The sequence below is a fragment of the Chenopodium quinoa genome, unplaced genomic scaffold (assembly GCF_001683475.1).
Source record: "Chenopodium quinoa cultivar QQ74 unplaced genomic scaffold, ASM168347v1, whole genome shotgun sequence".
Lineage (NCBI taxonomy): Eukaryota > Viridiplantae > Streptophyta > Magnoliopsida > Caryophyllales > Amaranthaceae > Chenopodium > Chenopodium quinoa.
Genome location: NW_018743066.1, coordinates 1,261,244 through 1,278,933, shown reverse-complemented (window position 1 = coordinate 1,278,933; position 17,690 = coordinate 1,261,244). Strand labels below are relative to the sequence as shown.

The following is a 17,690-nucleotide window of genomic DNA, read 5'->3' as shown; positions in this document are numbered from 1 at the left end:
TAGCCACAAAACACACTCCCAAAAAAAAAAAAAAAAAAAAAAAAAACAAAATGTACTTGAATGAATTTGATTTTTTTTTTTTTTTTTTTTTTTTTACTTTCTTGTTAAAAATATGTGACCTAAATAAATGAATTACAACCACCATTAATGGAGAGAAGTAATTAGTAGGGGAGGGGTAGTTGTAAGCCCAAATTTTGACTTTCAAAAATACTTCGTAGGTAGGAAATTATAAAGGATACAGTGGTAAGAAATGTTAATCTTGATCTGGAATATCTATAAATGTACGATATTTTATTGACTTGGGTGATCAGTTGAACCGGATTTAGATTTCGATGAATTTAGGTTGATTGATCAGCTGGATTTGATGACTTAGGGTCTATTCACATTTGCTGAACTAAATTGTTTGGAGCTGAACTGAGCTGAAATGAATATTTTATGAGAGAGGGAAATTAAGAGCTGAGCTAAACTAAACTGAACTGAAATTAAGTAAATGTGAACAGACCCTTAATTTTATGAGTCAATTTCAAGTCTGAAAAGTCAAATTGGATATTTCAAATGAGTTCGGTCAGACGTTATTCAAATCATGTGAAACTATTTTGTGGTCATATATGGTGAGTGGGAATGTGAGATGTCAAATTTGGTCAAATTATCCATATTTTTTTTTTCTTTTTTTTTTTTTACAAGGTATATGCAAATTTAATTTTGGCAATTCTAAAGGTATAACAATAGGTTTCAATAGTGGATTCGAAATTGATACCCTAAATTAGATGGAAAACCATTATCAAATTTGCCCTTTGCTTAAAGTAGAAACTTAGTGAAGTCCAAACAAAAATTAAAGGGCCAAAAGAGGCTAATATATTATTTGGGCTTACATAGTTTATCTTTTTGAGCATTTCTATTAACTAATATTAAAACAAACATTACTGACATCATTCCTTCCCCAAATTGAACACATGTCACTCTCACATGAATTTTTTTTCCTACCAATTTGCTATGAAGATGTCATTATTCTTTTTTTTTTTTTTTACTTTTACCTTTGTTTTTTTTATCTAATAAACCTTTCATATGTTCTATCCTAGTTTTGTCCATACTGAGTCCATTTTTTTTTTTAATGTTAATATTTCAATGTTCAAAAGTGTTCATTGTGATTTTTTTTTTTTGGTATTGCGCAAGTAATATCCTACTGTAGAAATACTTATCACGTATACAAAAAAATAATTACGGGTAGAAAACTTTCTTTCTCCGTATAATGAACAAAAATCTCAAAATGTATTTGTTTAAAAATCGTGCATCACACGAGAAACTAAACTAGTATTAACCTATAATAAAAGAAATTTCGTTTGTCATTGTAAAAAAATTTCACGCCTTTTTTCTTTTCCTTTTTTTTTTTACAAAATCTTTATGTAAACGGTTTATACCTTATGATATTTTATTTCCAGTTTAACAATCATATTCCATATATACTCAAATAAAATATTTCTATATACTCCCTCCGTTTTTAAATACTTGTTCCACTTTCCTTTTTCGGTCGTTTTTAAATACTTGCTCCATTTCCTTTTATAGAAAACTTTTACAATATTTAATTCATTTCTCACACTTAGTGGACCCAACATAATACTCTCTCTCCTCCTATTCTTCCACTACTTTTGCTTTTTACAATTTTTTATTTTCTCAACTACCCCACTACCTCCATATTTTATTACTTTCTTCAATTTCTCCTAAAACTCCGCGCATGAAGAAATGGAGCAAGTATTTAAAAACGGAGGGAGTATAATTTATATTTTGTAATATTTCTGTTAAAAATATTCTAATTATAAAACGTTGTTAAAGTTAGTACTTCGTAAATGTCAATTTTATGTATTAACAAACGTGAAAATCAAAGTGATACAATTATTATGAATTACATAATCATTATTATTTTATTCTTTATTTTTCTTTTTCACTATGAGGTTGTTTGGTTAGGTCCTAATTACGCCACATTGCTACATACTCTTGCCATTTGGGGCTTGTTTAATTCACCTTATTTTTGCTTATTTGATCTGGTCTAGTCTAAATGTTAGATTTAACCAAACATTAACCTTAAATATACGATAATCTATCTTGTTATATTCGTAATAATGTGTATTTTATTAACATGTGATTTTCATAGTTTTTTTCAATAAGTAATTAAAGATATTGAGCGATAAAAAATTGCAAATAAAACGATGATCTGATTGAACTTATTTCTTCTGACCTGATCTGATCTGAACTTTACTTTATTTTATAATAAATAAATAAAAATAAGGTGAATTAAACTAGACCTCATTGTGAGTGCACACAATAGTTGTTTTTATGCACATTTTAGAGGGTGGTCGATTAAAGGTCCTTGTGCACGTCGTGCAACACATAACTCTCTTTTAAAATTAAGGTAGTTTTTGACAAATTCTCCTAACAAAATATATAGTACATACTGAAGCTATCAATTTGGGTAAATGGGTTGGGTTTGGGTCGGGTCAACTCAGTTTGGGTCAATTCAGATTAATTCCATAACTTTTGTGGGTCGGGTTTGGGTTGAGTCATGCTTGAGTCGGTTCAATTCGGATCATACTTCTTATCGGATTAGGGTCGGGTTTAGGTCGGGTTAATAACAGGTCAAGTTACAGTCAGGTCGGGTGAACAATAGGTCGGGTTTAATTCGGGTTTTCACGGGTTAAAACAGGTTAGGGTAATTCTCGGGTACGAGTCGGGTTCGGTTCAAGTCAATAATTTGTAGGTTGGAATCAGGTCGAGTCATTTGCGAGTTTGAGTCAGGTTCGGTTCAAGTCAATAATTTGCAGATTATAATCAAGTCAGGTCATTGTCGGGTTCGGTTCAAGTCAATAATGGACGGGTTATAATCAGGTTGGGTCATTTTCAAGTTGGGTCATTCTTGAATTCAAGTCGGGTTATGTTCGAGTCAATAATTTGCAGGTTAAAATTAGGTCAGGTCATTTCCAAGTCAGGTCATATTCGAGTTCAACTAACTATAAATAAATAATTATCATTTTTATCAAGCTAATTATTTCCTTTGACTATAATATATATGGAAATATACTAGGGAACTATAGTCTATAATTTAGGAAGATAATTTTCTCCTTTAACCATACAACAAATATATACTAATTTAACTCTTAAATTTGAGGATGATGCTCCTTTCTTTTGCTGCCTGGATCGACTTGGTCTCCCAAGACAAAATGCTTTGATCAACAATAATAAGGTGGTCTAAATTTCATTTAAGGTGATTTGAAATCGAGTTAGGAACAATTTAGGTTGAATTTAGGTCGGGTCAATAATAAGTCGTCTTAATTTCAAGTCGAGTTAGTAATAGATCGGATTGAATTTTTTGGGTTGGATAAGTAATATAGGTAAGGTAAAATTCGGGTCGGGTCAATAACAAGTCGAGTTGAATTTGGGTCAGGTCAATAACAAGTCGGGTTAATTAAGAGACGGGTTTGTAACGGGTTGGATTAAATTCGGGTCGGGTTAGGAACATGTCGGGTTGAATTCAAGTCAGGTTAGTAACAAGTCGGGTTAAATTCGGGTTTTGACTGGTTGTATCGGGTTTGGGTCAATTTCAGTTCAAGTCGGGTTCGGTGCAAGTTAATTAAATTGGCCGTTGTAAACCGGTATGTCGGTGCAAGTTGTAAACCGGTAAATTGGTTGTTTAAAAGAAAATTGAATGGTTCCACACACCCAATTGGACTCCCGGAGGGTATTAGGGACCGTGGTAAAAATTTCGGCAAATTTTATTTCCAGGCGAAAAAAAGGTCAAAATTTTCCAAAATTGAAGGCTAATATCCACGTTTTTTGAGAATATTTAGAGATTTCGGGGCCGGTGTCGAAAAGTCTTGAAATACTATGGGATACATCTCGGGGTCATATAATGTCGTTTGGAACCATATATGATCATTATTTGTTATCATAAATGTTCGTGGTAGGCTTGAATTAATGAAATTGTTGCAAGTTGTAAACCGGTAAATTGGTCGTTTAAAGACAAATTGGATGGGTCCACCCACCCAATTAGACTCCCGGGGGATATTAGGGACCATGATAAACATTTCGGCAATTTTTATTTACACGCGAAAAAGTCAAAAAATTCCAAAATTTAAGGCTAATATCCACGCTTTTTGAGAATTTTCGAGGTTTCGAGACTCGGTATCGAAAATCCTTGAGATTTTAGGGGGATACATCTCATGGCCATATAATTCCGTTTGGAACCATATATGATCATTATATGTTGTTATAAATGTTCGTGGTAGGCTTGAGTTAATGAAATCGGAGCAACTTGTAAACCGGTAAATTGGTCGTTTAAAGGCAAATTAGATGGTTCCACCCAGCCAATTGGACTCCCGGAGATTAATATGGACCATTGTAAACATTTTGGAAATTTTTATTTCCGAGCGAAAAAAGTCATAAATTCCAAAACTGAAGACTAATATCCAAGCTTTTTGAGAAATTTTGGAGGTTTTGGGGCCCGTTGTCGAAAAGGTTTAAGATTTTAGGGGATACATCTCGGGGTCATATAATGTCGTTTGGAACCATATATGATCATTATATGTTGTCATAAATATTCGTGGTAGGCTTGAATTAATGAAATCGGTGCAAATATTAAATCGATAAATTGGTCGTTTAAAGGCAAATTGAATGGTTCCACCTACCCAATTGGACTCCGGGAAGGTATTATGGAACATGGTAAAAATTTTGTTAATTTTTATTTACGAAAGAAAAAAATTTAAAAATTTCAAAAATTGAAGACGAATATCCACGCTTTTTGAGAAATTTGGAGTGCATGAGTTAATGAAATCGGTGCAAGTTGTAAGCCGGTAAATTGGTCGTTTAAAGGAAAATTGGATGGTTCCACCCACCCAATTGGACTCATGGGGGGTATTAGGAACCATGGTAAACATTTCGGCAATTTTTATTTCCGTGCCAAAAAAAGTCAAAAAATTCCAAAATTGAAGGCTAATATCCATGTTTTTTTAGAAATTTCGAAGGTTTTGGAGCCCGGTGTCGAAAATCCTTGAGATTTTAGGGGATAACTCTCGGGGTCATATAATGCAATTTAGAACCAGAAATGATCATTATATATTGTCATAAATGTTCGTCTTAGGCTTGAATTAATGAATTCGGTGCAAGTTGTAAACCGGTAAATTGGTCGTTTAGAGGCAAATTGGATGGTTGCACCCACCCAATTGGACTCTCAGAGGGTATTAGGGACCACGGTAAACATTTCGGAAACTTTTATTTATGGGCGAAAAAAGTCAAAATATTCCCAAATTGAAGGTTAATATCACGCTTTTTGAGAATCTTTTGGGGTTTCGGGTCCAGGTGTCGAAAAGGCTTGAGGTTTTAGGAGATACATCTCGGGGTCATATATTGCCGTTTGGAACCATATATGATCATTATATGTTGTCATAAATGTTCGCGATAGGCTTGAATTAATGAAATCGGTGCTAGGTGTAAATCGGTAAAATGGTTGTTTAAAAGAAAATTGGATGGTTCCACCCACCTAATTGGTCTCCCAGAGGGTATTAGGTAACATGGTAAACATTTCAGCAATTTTTATTTCAGGGCGAAAAAAAGTTTAAAAATTCTAAAATTAAAGGCTAATATCCACGCTTTTTGAGAAATTCTGTAGGTTTCGGGGTCCGGTGTCGAAAGTCCTTTAGATTTTAGGGGATAAATCTCGGGGTCATATAATGCCATTTGGAACCGTATATGATCATTATATATTGTCATAAATGTTTGTGGTAGGCTTGAGTTAATGTAATTGGCGCAAGTTGTAAACCGGTAAATTGGTCGTTTAAAGACAAATTGGATAGTTCCACCAACCCAATTGGACTTCCGGAGGGTATTAGAGACCATGGTAAACATTTCGGCAATTCTTATTTTCGGACAAAAAAAGTCAAAAAAATTCAAAAATTGAATGCTAATCCACGCTTTTTGAGAATTTTTTTAGTCTTCGGGGCTTGGTGTCGAAAAGTCTTTAAATTCTAGGGATTACATCTCGTGCTCATATAATGTTGTTTGGAACCATATATGATCATTATTTGTTGTCATAAATGTTCGTGGAAGGCCTTAATTAATGAACACGGTGTAAGTTGTAAACCGATAAATTGGTCATTCAAAGACAAATTGGATGGTTCCACCCACCCAATTGGACTCCAGGAGGGCATTTAGTACCATGGTAAACATTTCGGCAATTTTTATAACTGGGCGAAAAAAAGTTAAAAAATTGCAAAATTGAAGGTTAAGATCGACACTTTTTCTGAATTTCGAATGTTTCGAGGGTCCGGTGTCGAAAAGCATTGAGATTTTAGGGGATACATCTCGAGGTCATATAATTTGTTTAGATCCATATATGATCATTATATGTTGTCATAAATGTTTGTGGTAATGTTGAGTTAATGAAATCGATGCAAGTTATAAATCGATATATTGGTCGTTTATAGGATAATCGGATGGTTCCACCCAGCTAATTGGACTCCTGGAGAGTGTTAGAGACCATGGTAAACATTTCGGAAATTTTTATTTTCGGGTGAAAAAAAGTCAAAAAAATCCAAAATTGAAGGCTAATATCCATGCTTTTTGAGAAATTTTGGAGGTTTCGAGTAGAGCTGTCAATTTGGGTAAACGGGTCAGGTTTGGGTTGGTAAGAGTGGATCGGGTCAACTCGTATCGGGCCAATTCGGATTAATTCCATAACCTATGCGGGTCGGGTTTGTGTTGGGTCATGCTTGAGTCGGATCACGTCGGGTCATACTTTTTATCGGGTTTGGGTCGGGTTACATTCGGTTCGGGTGAACAATAGGCCGGTTTAATTTGGTATTTCACGGGTTAAAACGGATTAGGGTAATTCTCGGGATTGAGTCGGGTTCGGTTCAAGTCAATAATTTGCAGGTTAGAATCAAGTCGGGTCAATCTCGGGTTTAGTCGGGTTCGGTTTAAGTCAATAATTTACGGGTTATAATCAGGTCGGGTCATTTTCAAGTCAGGTCATTCTCGGGTTCAAGTCGGGTTTGGTTCAAGTTAAAAATTTGCGGGGTATAATCAGGTTGTGTCATTTCCATGTCGGGTCATTCTCGGAGTCAAGTCAGGTTTTGTTCAAGTCAATAATTTGCAGGTTACAATCAGGTCGGGTCATTTCAAGTCAGGTCATATTCGGGTTCAACTAATTATAAATAGATAATTATCATTTTTATCAAGATAATTCTTTCCTTTGACTATAATATATATGGCAATATATTAAGTAACTATTTTTTATAATTTAGGAAGATAATTATCTCCTTTGACCATACAACAAATATATACTATACTAAACTCTTGAATTTGAGGATGATGCTCCTTTCGTTTGTTGGCCTGCACTGACTTGGTCTCCCTAGACAAAATGCTTTGATCAACAATAATAAGGTGGTCTAAATTGCATTTAAGGTGATTTGAAATCGGGTTAGGAACAATTTTTGTCGTGTTGAATATTTGGGTCGGGTTAGTAATAGGTCTGATAAAATTTGGGTTGGGTCAATAACAAGTCAGGTTGAATTTTGGTCAGGTCAATAACAAGTCGGGTTGATTTCGGGTCGAGTTTGTAACAGGTTGGGTTAAATTCAGATCGGGTTAGGAACGGGTCGGGTTGAATTTAGGTCAGGTTAGTAACAAGTCGGGTTCAATTCGGGTTTTAACAAGTTAAAAGAGGTTTGGGTCAATTTCGGTTCAAGTCGGTTTCGATTCAGGTCAATAATTTACGGGTTACATTCGGGTCGAGTCATCTCCAGGTCAGTTAATGTTCGGGTTCGGGTCTCACATGCTCGGGTCAACTCGGGTCTAGAGTTGGTTTTAGGTCGGGTTTGGGTCACCATTTTTTGCGGGTTCACATAAGTCGGTTAATAATCGGGTTTGAGTCGATATTTCGGATTGGGTCAACTTTTGACAGCTCTAGTACATACAACCAACAAACAATATAACCTTCTTGTGGGGAGCTTATTTTTTCAATTGTTTTTAATCTCTTAATCTATAGCGAATTTCATATATACTCCTTCTGTCCCTTAAATCTTGCTCTCTACTTTATTTATTGGGGTGTCCCTTTAATAATTGCTTCATACCATGTATAGTAATAGGAACCACTATTTTCCTTTCACAAACAATATTTTGGACCCACCATTATTCTCTCTCATCAAATTTACACATTTAAAAATTACTGGAGTGAACATTCACTATGAGGCAAAAATAAGGGGACGGAGGGAGGGTGAATACTTTAACTTGATTGTATACATTACTTGAAACTATTACACATTGTAGAGCTATATTAACTACGGAGTATTTTTTTTTTTTTGTGGAGTTCATGAATAAACGCATAATTGAGTGGAAATCTTGTCCCATATTAAACTAATGTAATGGTGGGGGAAGTGTTGGGATGTGTATCCCACATTAAGGAAACAAGAAACTCATGTACTTTTTGTAAGGCTAAGAGACTACTCCCCTTATTGTCATATAATTTTAGGATGGAATTTCATTAGACTTATAAAGTGAACACTCGAGTAGGTGTAAGCCGTGCAACCCAGACCCATTTAACATTCTCCCTCATGTTAAAAAAAAGCCTAATATATAATTTATTTATTTTTTTCCTTCTTCTCTACCCTTGAAATAACACATTCTAATGTAAATTTATTATGGTCTGATTTGAATTAATTGTTAGCATATGGCTTATTCTCTTCAGCATAATTTCAATTTAGTTTAGTTTAGTGCAGTTCAGTTCATCTCCAATCTGTTCTGTTCAGTTCACTTCACTTCAATTTATAATTTCCTTCTCTTATAAACAATTGAATTATGTTCAGCTCTAGCCAGTTCAGTTCAATTCAGTAAATCAAAACATGCCCTTAATTTGGTATTTTGGTATAATGTAATATCCTGGTCTGGTCACTAAAACATTGTTGTAAATTTACATATTTATGAAGTATTAAGTATAACAAAAGTATAATAAAAAAATTTGTGAGACAAGAATAAGATGAAGAGAACAAATGCATAATGTAGTGCTTCTTTACGCGAGGTCAAGAACCACAACAATACAAATCTTAAGTTACAATCAAAACTAGGGAATACTCCTAACTGCTTATTACTCCCTTCGTTTTTAAATACTTGCTCCACTTTCCTTTTTCGGCCATTTTTAAATACTTGCTCCATTTCCTTATTTGGAAAGATTTTACAATATTTAACTCATTTCTCTCACCTAGTGAACCCAACAAATATCATATTTTATTAATTTCATATATCTCTCCTCTAATTTCTCCACTATTTTTGTTTTTTACAATTTTTTATTCTTCCACCAACCCACTACTTCCATATTTTATTAGTTTCTCCAATTTTCCCTAAAACTCCGTGCATGGAGAAATGAAGCAAGTATTTAAAAACGGAGAGAGTACCAAGTGGAAAATATACTAGTAGTTGAATTTGCCAATTGAAGTGTGTAAATGTGCAATTTTACGTGACAGATAACAAGAGAGTAAAAATATATTGCAATTATCAATGTAGATTTACTTTTACTGTCACCCCATGCATGCATAAACCTGCATAACTTTTCCTTCTAAGCAAACCTCACATTTGATTTAGACAACTCAAATTTGCCAACAATAGACATAGAAATTTGGTTCAAATACTTGTCTTACAAGTTACAATCTCAGTAAAAAATACAACTGACACTTTTTAAAGAAGCCATTTTTATACACACATTTCATATTTCCAATTTTCCATACCAAGTTAGGAAATACCCGTAGTTAGGCTCATATTGACCTGTGCAAAATTCCGACACAAATCTCTTCTCACGAAAATGAACGAAAAACACACTTAGCTTGCATGTCCATAATAATTAATGTAACATAATCTTTAGATTCTATAATATATATTCATAATAACAATACATACTCGAATAATACGAGTACTCCATGATTCTAACTCAGCTAGCAGTACACCACACTATTATATGATAATAAGGCATATCATATCATCTAAGTGGTACGGATCCATAATTGATCGATCGAGTTTAATTAAGCACAATACAATAAATAACTCTCAATAACATAACCATTAACTAAGCAGAGATCAGAAGCGACAATATAATATAATTGTCGATGATCATGATTTGGGCTATTACATAAGAGTTGGGGAGACGTCCATGGGAAAAGGGTTCCCAAGGACGTTGTCCATGTAACCGTAGTGAGAATGAGCATGGGAGTGTGCAGCAGCATCCATTACCACAAATTGCATGTCCTCCGACGGCTTCCAATGCCTTTTCCTTTGGTTGATAAACCAATTGTTTATCTGCTTTTGGTCCAATCCTGTTGATTCAGCTAACGCGAGCTTCTGGGACTCCTACGGTTAGCAAATGAACCAATACACGACGTTAGATTAAGTCAAATCGTGAGGAAAAAAAAGGGAGCTTAAGGAATAGTATGATAGCTAATCGATGACGAGTTCCTCAATAATCAACCCTAAGTTTCCTGTTGTAAGAAAGCGACGATATATATAGTATCCTGGCAAGTATACAGAGAAGAAACACGATGACAAATAAATCACAAACATGTTTTATGCTGGCTGTTGAGTATGATGTTACGTACCAATCCCTCGATGTGGACTCTTAAGGAAAACGATTCCTAGGAGAAAAATGAAAAGAGTGATAATGTCTATCACAGAGCTAGATCAGGAGATAATAAGATAAGCGAAAAACTCGGTACACCCAAGTAAAGATTTTCCTCCCTTAAAATGCAAATGTCCTAAAAATTGAACTTGAACCCAATACAAGTATACAACAAATGCATAAATCTAGCTGCTTAAACAAAGAGCTAATCATGCACCAAACCAATTATGAAGTTATGTAATGAGTTATTCATGGATCAAATCCAATGCATACAATCGAAACAAAGCCAATGCTTAGATTTCGGCTAGTTGTACTTTGGTGAGGCCAACAAACTTAATTTAATAATGATGCAAGTTACTCATATTTTAATGTAGGATCAATTATAGTATTTAGTATGTACGAGTAATTTGAACACGATAAATGGCAAGTAACGAAGTAGACAAGAATTTAACGTACTGATGGATATGGCCATTTGTAGTGTCTACTCCACCAATCAAGCAATTGTTGCCTGGCCTCCTTCGGCAGCTTTCCCTTCTTCCTCTTCTTCAAGAACTCTTGCCTCAGACTTCCCAAATATCCGCTATACTTGCGGAGCAGCTGGCCTTTCAACTCCCTGTCTTCTGCCGAAGGATCAATAAAGTTATTGTTCACGTCAATGTCTTCCTCAGACGATCCATTTCGATCAGGGATCTCCCCACAAGCTGCCATAAAAACATTTTGCATCACGAAAGAAGTTCCAAAAAATGAAAACGCTTTTTTTTTTAAATCTAAACCAAGCACATGTAAATAGGGATGATATATGTACATAATTGGCAATATGATACCCGAAAAGGCCACACAACAAATAGACATCATATAAAGCCATGAAATGAAATGCTTTACAAAAATTATATAGATGTAATACATGAAAATATATATATTTGAATGTTATGACTAATAAAATAAACAGACAAGACATGTAAAAAAAAAACTCAGTTTGCTAGCGGAAACTATCATTTCAACTCAAATCTACATTTGATAGTTTACAAGATACTTGATATGACAACATTTATGTCACATTTGATCTTCATCCTTGCACGATTACTATGTTAGACACTCGGCACATCACAATGACATGAGACACTTGTGTGTTTCAACTAAACCAAAATCTATTAAAGCAAATCTTTTTAAAAAACGGACCAAATTAAAACCTAGCTCTCCTCTCCACATATTCTCGTAAGATTCATCATTTCACCCCAAGTACGTACCAATGTGGGAGATTCAACACACCGACCAAATTAAAACATTAGCACGATTCAATTCAACTCAACTCAACTCAACGTAGTCTGGCCACGGCCGAGTCTAATTCCTCGACACATACCCTATGACAAATAATGTGACATTGATGTAAACATGTAGCTAGTCTAATTCCTATGACCTTTAAAACATGTAGCTATTCTTTATTGCATGTCCCACAAAGTTTAAGAAGTGACATAAATTCAGACCATAAAGTCTAAACTATAAACAAAGAGAAACATGAACAAAGTACCCTTATCAATCAAATAGAATATAGTTGTCTGTATTAATAATAAGCTACATAATATCTAGTGCATTCTATATTGTATTTTTTTTAAGGGACATCCACAAGTTTTGTTGTCACATAGTACATATTATTGAGAAAACTTTTCCGATAAAAACACAGTATACCTAAGATTCCTAGCAAATGAATCATTCAAACATACATTCACTGCAGTTTTACCTTAGTTTTATTGGACTAGAATATCACTAGTCAACTTATTGTCTTCATTATTTTTCCTAGACACCATTTAACTAACACCATATACTTCCTATCTAAAGAAGTAGAAGGATTATTGATGGTTCGAAGGGGATGAAATAATGTAGGGCGAAAGGGAATGATCACGGAAAAAGGGTTGAGCAAATAAATAAAATTAACATGGAACAACATTAATCAACTTCAATGCATGCTATCTTATGGGCTTGGTTTCTATGTCTATAATTGTCTTATGTGATACATACAATGTGACACATACAAAGATAAGGTGCACGCAGAACGCAATTTGAGACTTTGAGAGTGAATGGTTGACAGATTTATGATTTATTACTAATTCATAGGGGGGAAAGAGAATAGAACCGCGAACAACCTAGCTAGTAAATAATTGAGAGGAGACTATTATAAAGATCAAAGAACTTTTAAACAACAATTTGATAACTTGACTTAGCTGTATTACTGAAAACTGAATGCAGAAATTAAGCATATACTTAAGTTCCAATTTAAGCATTATCCTTTAATTAGCAAAAAAAAACTAAGGTCATGCTCTCTTTGCCTTACATAGGCTTAATCCACATTATATCGTGTAATTTTAGTTTGTTGAATTTAATTATAATGTAATCATCTCTTTATTTGACTAAATTTTATTGTATATGTGTCCTAATTAACAGTTTAACACCTAAGAAAAACATAATTGAGATCTTGTTACATTCATCAAAGAAAATTTCCAAATATCTTAATTCATAAATTTATACATAGTAAAACAAAATTCTAGAAATTTGGCAATAAGCAAACACAAACAATAAGATATAGCCAGGTTTTATTTGAATGTTGCTAGTATGATCTAAAGTGGATTAATTCTAATAAGAACATGTAATTAGTATGTACAATGAAGTAATAATAACACAGCCTAAACATGCATGCTAGTGTGAGTAGTGGAGTTAGCTAAATTACAAAGCGGGCTCAAACCGATCAATCGGGCTCAAATTAAACCATGATCTATGAACATGTATCTTGATCAATACCAACAACCAAAAAGCCGTAAGTTCACAAATTAAACCCATAATGTGTAAAGATGTTAACCATAGCTCCAGCCCTTGGTAGCACTACAATGGGAAAAATGTCCACAATGTTTATGCACTAGTTGCCCTAGCAAACTAATGGGATAAAACTTAGAAGATGACTCCAACAGCAAGAATAGCGATACCCGGTTAACCCATAGAGACATTACATATAATAATTCACAACCGGAAAATGTTCAAGTAACAAAGTGCTAGAATAAGGTAGACTTGAAAATAAACATTGATCCTAAAAATCTTAATTTATGTGCCATATTTATCAAAATTTAAGACCTCTCTATCTCTTGTAGTTTAATCTAAGAGAACATTATTATTATTATTACGGAGTATTATTAAAACAAAAACAACAAAATATGTGTTTGACTCAAGAGAGACACATTGAGAAGATTCTTCAAAAACATCCCTTGGGGTTATTCATTACCAAAATGATTTAAAGTTAGTAGAATAGATTAAAAATATTCAACAACAATCCAAAACAAAAGCATTAACAATATACAAAAATCATAATTAGCCATACATATGGGCCAATAATGAAAAAAAACCCTATTTCCAACAAGACATACATAAAATAAACAAAGATTCAATAATTCAAGATAGATCCATAATCATTCTGATGATGAGAAAGAATTTTTCAAAAAATTTATTAAAGTTCCAAGATCTTATCTTGGAAACATGCACCATGCACAATTTAAAAAAAAACATAAAAAAAATAATTGAAATCAAATCAATGCAGAAGATATACAAAATCATCAAACTCAAACAATAATCAACCAAATTCTTGTTCAAAAATTAAAAATAATCTAGAGAGAGAAAGTAATAGAAATTTTAGAGAGAGAAAGAGACATCACCAGAAGAGGGAGAGTCTGAAGGAGAAGAAAGAGTTAGGGCTTTAAATTGACATTCAATTCTTGATAAAAAAAGCATAGCTTCTTTAAAGGGTTTGGTTAATTCTTGCTCATATTTTGTGAGCATCTCACAATAAGCTTCCATAAATTGATCCAAAGCTGGATCTTCACCAATATATCCTCCGCCGCTGCCGCTGCCGCCTCCGCTTCTTCCTCCTCCTTGATTCATTACCATTCCCTCTGCCTCTTCTAGTCTTGCCACCACTTCCGGTGGTGCTCCGACCTACAATTCCAAAAAAAAAAAAAACACCCCATATTAGTATAAAGATCAAAGCTTTTTCACTTATTTTGATTTTTTTTTAAGAGGACTTATTTTGATTTCTTGAAGTTAACGTAGAAATTACATGCACCTCTATAACATTTGTATCTTGCAAAGTTTTAAACTTTCTCAATGATTAGAGGGTTTGAGGTTTTTTTTTTTTTTTTAAAAAAAAAAATGTGTAAATAATCTTGAACATTAACTTGTTCAAGTTTTTTTTTAGAGGATTTTTATTAAAACTACCCCAATCTAAAGCAAATTTTAAACACCAAGCAAAGATCAAAACTTTTTCCAAATCATTTTTTGTTTTTCATAAGAAAAATTTGAGTGTTTCATTAAAATTGTAAAGTGTTCAAAATATTTCAAAAATTAGGTTATATGGTGATTTTTTTTTTTTTTTGACAAAGGTTATATGGTGATTTAAACTTCCCTAGCTTAGCTAAATCTTCAAAAACCCTTCAAAGATCAAAACTTTCTCGGAATGATTATCTCAACCCTTTATATATAATTGAAATTACTATTTTTTTATATAAAAATAAAAATCCAAAATGGGTATTTAAACTTTTTTTTTTTTCTCAAAATTGGGTGTATATTTTAGTCCTTTTAATAATTTCTTTCCAAAAATCATTTCAACTCAAAAATTGTCAAAATGACAAACTAATATTCAAAGAGGAGAGAGAGAGAAAGAGAAGTTTATTGTTTATACCTTTTGACAGCTAACAAAGGCAGATAAGAGACGAGGATAATGAGGATGAGACATAATCTTAGCCTTAATATTCCCACCTGAACTACTACTTCCATCACCACCATTGTTACTACCATTATTATTATTATTATTATTATTATTATTATTATTATTATTATTATTATGAATATTCTGATTTTGATTATGATGGTTACTCTCCATCACATGATGATGATGATGATGATGTTGATGTTGATGATCATCAACATCATAACATCCAACACCAGAAGACGAAGAACAACAACAAACTTTGTTGCTATTGTTATGATGATGATGATGTGAATTACTATGATGATGATGATGAGAAAGAGATGGTTGCATCATAATCATAGGATACAACCCATTACTATTATTCTCCATTCCCTCCATTTTTTTCTCTCCTTTTAAATAAAAATGTGTTCTTTCTCACTAAAAATGTGATCTTTAAATAAAAATTGGATCTTTATAAATAAAAATTTGATCTTTAATTTATAAGAAGATATAAGAAGAAGAGAAAGAAGAAGTAGTGGGTTTTTTGTTTGATAGTGGGAGTAATAAAGGAGTAAGAATAAGATTTGTGGTAAAAATAAAAATTAAAAAGAATAAAAGGGCAGAGAGAGCTCCCGGAATTTAAGCTTACACAAAAAAGAAACAGGCTTTTTACAGCAAAATCCTATGAAAATAACCCACTGGTTTATTAAGTGATAGTTGTCGTCATCTTTTTCTTTTCTCTTTCTTTCCTCTGAACTTCTTCAGAAGCTTTTACTAAACTAAGCAGAGGAGGGTTGAATTGATTTATTAATTACAGTATGTTTATGATGAGTATTAGTATTTCATTTCCGGTTACGGATATGATATATGCAGCTCTTAGGGTGATGATCGCCGATTTAAAATAAAACGGCGAAAGTAATTACGGAGTACTGTTTGAAGGGAGAGAAAGGGGGATGAAGGAATTTTTGTTTGGGTTAGGGAGCAGAGTGCACGCGATAAATGCAGAGGAAGAAAGAAAGAGAATAGTGTGAAAAATTGGGTTCCCAATGAATTGAAAAAAAAACTCTACCTAGTTCTCCTTTTCCTTTTGTGTTGCAGTAGCAGTGGCACTCAGGATTTCACTGCCATTTTACTGCTCTGCTTAGCTTACACTTTCAATGTCTTTAAATTTTTATTATTATTGCTAAGTAAAGATTATTTGGAGCACTACGGAAGTATGAGTAGTACTAAGTTAAGTGGTCGTTTGATTAGATGTAAGAAAAAACTTTCCTTTGTTAGGCATTGTTTTTTTTAGAGTTATTCTGTTTTACTCTACTTTGCTTAGTTCAGATTTGCTAACTCAATTTACTCTGCTGACACTTGTTCTGCTATGTTCTGTTCGGAAGCTTTAAAGAACACGACTTTATTGACATATGCTTAATTAATAGGATTACCAAATAGAGTTCGGTAATAAATTACTGAACTATATTTGCTTTTACAATTACGTATGAGATTAAGGGTTTGATTGATTGATCAATTTGCTCTTACATGCCAACAACCAATTAAGTAAAAATCGAAAATTTAAATCTTCAAACGAATGAGGATATGCTTGAAGAAAACTTCATTTTCCTTTGAATGTATTACTTGAAAACTTGATTATATTGCATCAATTATACCATGACATAAATGAACAATCACTCTAGCACAACTCAAGTTGAACGGTACACCCTTTTCTGTAAATAATATGTGATTATTTATGTGCAATTAAACAACAGTATGTACCTTCTTAACAATGATAATCATGTTTCAAAAAAAAAAACAAAAAAAAAAAAAAAAAAAAAAAAAAAAGATAATCATAGTTTACCCCCTTTTATGTTTACTGGCTTAACAATTAAACACCGTTATGTCTAGATCAACTTATTATGAAGCTATATTATGCTACCTTATATTACTAAAACTTTTACCTTCTTTGTAACATAATTTATAGTATTTTTTTTTTTTTTTGAAGTATTTATAGTATTATTTAAGTGTGTCAAAACAAGATCGAACATGTTGAAATAAACCCTAATATGATCGACATATTTCATCTTTAGAGAACCACTACTTCCTTTTGTGTCAACCAAATATTTGATCATTAATACCAATTACCAAGGGTGTAAATTTTCAAATTAATTACACTAATGCATGCATTTGATAAGTACTTCCTCCGTTTTCTTTAAAATACAACACATTTTTTTGACACGTTTCTTTTTAGTAGATAATTAGATAAGATAAACGAGCTGATTTATCAAAATAATTTCAACACCAATATTATAAAAGGGTTAAGTACTACGTGTACAA

The 17,690-nt window shown here is 33.0% G+C and overlaps 1 protein-coding gene across 1 annotated transcript; it reads right to left on the bottom strand.

Moving 5' to 3' along the window:
• Window positions 1-9,877: 9,877 nt before the first annotated feature.
• LOC110731293 (homeobox protein knotted-1-like LET6) lies at window positions 9,878-16,562 on the bottom strand. The gene is made up of 4 exons (XM_021911135.1): window positions 15,363-16,562; window positions 14,341-14,620; window positions 11,102-11,346; window positions 9,878-10,380 (listed from the first exon to the last, which is right to left on the bottom strand). The coding sequence occupies exons 1-4, from the start codon at window positions 15,768-15,770 to the stop codon at window positions 10,159-10,161; spliced, it is 1,155 nt and encodes a 384-aa protein (XP_021766827.1). The 5' UTR covers window positions 15,771-16,562; the 3' UTR covers window positions 9,878-10,158.
• Window positions 16,563-17,690: the final 1,128 nt, after the last annotated feature.